Here is a 2,619-nt window from a genome sequence, read left to right on the forward strand (position 1 = left end):
ATATAAGTATTTTACAATTCAACAAACTGTAAAATTTTTATAACTTTGTATAATCAAATTTTTAAGCTTTTGTAAGATCTGCTTATGCCCATTAAGTTTAGGGTTCAACCTTCATGGTGACACTTTACCTACAAATTGTAAATTTTTGTACAAGTTAGGCTCATATGAAATAGCCAACCCAAACAAAACTTACAAATTTCACGAGGATTGGATTGACTGCATTTACATTGTTAATCTTTTCTATTACACTTTATTTGGATAGCCCACATTGTTCTCACTGAGAGACGATGTGGGGAAAACCTCTTTCTCACCTTTTCTCACATTTGTTCATTTTCATCCACTCCCCCCCCACCCGTATTTTCATTGCATTTATAATTTTCAAAAATACTGGGTACAGAAACCAAAATAATATGTATAATGTTAGTTGGCTTAGTTCATTTTGCAAATAGATATTTCCTTCAGTTATTTTCACACTTAATTATGCCCATTAAAATGTATTCTACAAGGTTTTGTTTCTTTCACTATTCTTTTTTTTTTTGCTCTATGGTACTTTATTTTTAAGTTAATAGCACATTAGAGCTGCTCCATTGCAACGGCTCAGTACTGTAGTCACAATACTTTTTCCTGTAATAATGCAAGTGCCACAGTTACGTTCTGTTTGTCTCAGTTTTCATTAACTTTTTTTTTTTTTCTTCCCTCATGTGTTCCTTGACCTAGTTTTCCCTCGAGTCTGATCATGTCATTATGTTCAGGTGTATCTTGTTTAGTATCTTCATTAGTCTGTTTATTTATGTTCTGTCTGTTGAGTCTGTGTTGGTCAGGTCTCGTCTATGGTATGTGTGTGTCACCAGCCAGCCTGTAGGTGGAAATTACCTTTATGTGGATTAATTAAAGACTGTTTGACTTCATCATCATCTTCCTGCATGTTCATTTCGACACCGTTACGTGACAGAAGACCCGACCTTACAATAAGAAAAACCTTCTTATTTAAATTTACCTCCATTTATTTTTTATTTTTTGTCAGTGTTTTTGTTCTCCGTTTCTGATGGATTTCACAGCACAATTAACTGCTTTGGCCCGGAGTGGCCGGCGCTTTAAGGACTACATGCTGCATTTTTGTCATCCTGCCATCCGCTCATTATTGGACGACGAGACATTAAAATCTTTCTATTGGATCGGGGTAAACTATGAACATCCAGTAGACCTCCCAGAGGACTTAGCTGGAGGGAGTCTGTGATCAGGTGTCTGGAGAGTGTCTATCCCCGATCCACACCACAGCCGGGCCCACAGCCCAGCCAAGTGTCACCCTACTGCACGGAGAGCCAGTGCCTACCGTGATCGAAGAGCCATCGCTGAGAGGAGCGATAGAGCTGAGGATTGCCCGAGAGCAAGAGCCTCAATCGTCTGACCAGGTGTGTGAGCCGGCAATGAACACTATGGTGGAAAATACAGTGGAGAGCGGGGAAGCTGAGGAAAGCCCTGTCCACTGCACCACCGCTGAGGGTGAACTAACACTGGACTCAGGAGATTTAATAGACTTTTTTAATCCTCCTCTTATGGACCTCGTTTCATCTTCAGCCTTGCTACCACTTCATTCTGTCAGCCCCCTACATAATCTGCATTATTGAGACACAAGATGCATTCTGGAAGTTTTGCCCCGTAGCTTCCTGTAAAAAAAAAAAAAAAAAAAGGTATCTCATGTGTACATTTGTAACCCCACAACCATATACAACCTTATGCGTGTATGTATCTCTTACTTCCATAGTTACTTAGAGTCAGTAGAAATTGTGCTTGGGGATAATCAAAATAAAGCAGTCTTAGCAGATATTAAGACAGTCTATTAAAACTCTAATGACTGGCATTTGGCATGTAGTTGCAAAGTTACTTATAGTTACTAGAATGTCTAAGTATGTGTTACCATATTTTTATTCTCTAAATCTAACACACAAAAACCTTTCTGAATTGTTACATTTTCATTAGGATACAATTTGCTACATTGGCTAGTTCAACCCTGTCTCTTGAGTATTCAAGACTATAATTTTACTATAATTCAGTAAGGTGTATGTGACAGTATGGTGTCTCGTCCATTTGACACATTATGAATGGGGATGGAAATTGCTATGATAAGTTTTGTGAAAAATACAATATTATTTGTACTCAGGAATTATATGTGTCTTTGTTGAAAGCTGTTCCTGCTGGTTTGGTTCATTTGATTAAAGGTGCATTGTGTTATTTACCTGTGATACCAAGATTAGGTAATCTAACCATCTCTGGTATTAATTTTACAGAGGAGAGTTGTAAAAATAAGATTTTAAGAACATTAGTAAATACACAGATTTTCCCTTCTAAGGTAAAAAAATAATAATAATAAAGAGAGAGAGACTCATTTTTGATTTTCTTGAAGATAAAGTGGTTCGAATTAGAACAAGAATTCTCTCTTTTTCACTAAAACTATTAACAATATTTGTCCCTGTAATGAGTGTAATGAGTACAGTTTTAATTTGGATTGTAATGAGTGCAGTCAGTGCACCTTTTGTGAAGCAGATATCTCAGATATCTAAAGTTTAAAGTATGTAATACCTGACTTTGATTTTAAAACTTTAAAATATTTGTCCTTTT

The 2,619-nt window shown here is 36.6% G+C and overlaps 1 protein-coding gene across 1 annotated transcript in view; it reads right to left on the reverse strand.

Annotated features, from left to right (window-relative positions):
- Positions 1 to 1,307: 1,307 nt before the first annotated feature.
- LOC107686950 (zymogen granule membrane protein 16-like) overlaps positions 1,308 to 2,619 on the reverse strand; it is a 6,267-nt gene continuing 4,955 nt past the window's right edge. The window contains exon 4 of the mRNA XM_016484076.1: positions 1,308 to 1,508. Within this exon, the coding sequence (XP_016339562.1) occupies positions 1,308 to 1,508 (201 nt within the window). The remainder of the gene's footprint in view (positions 1,509 to 2,619) is intronic.

The sequence above is a fragment of the Sinocyclocheilus anshuiensis genome, unplaced genomic scaffold (assembly GCF_001515605.1).
Source record: "Sinocyclocheilus anshuiensis isolate Anshui unplaced genomic scaffold, SAMN03320099.WGS_v1.1 scaffold1841, whole genome shotgun sequence".
NCBI classification, from domain to species: Eukaryota; Metazoa; Chordata; class Actinopteri; order Cypriniformes; family Cyprinidae; genus Sinocyclocheilus; species Sinocyclocheilus anshuiensis.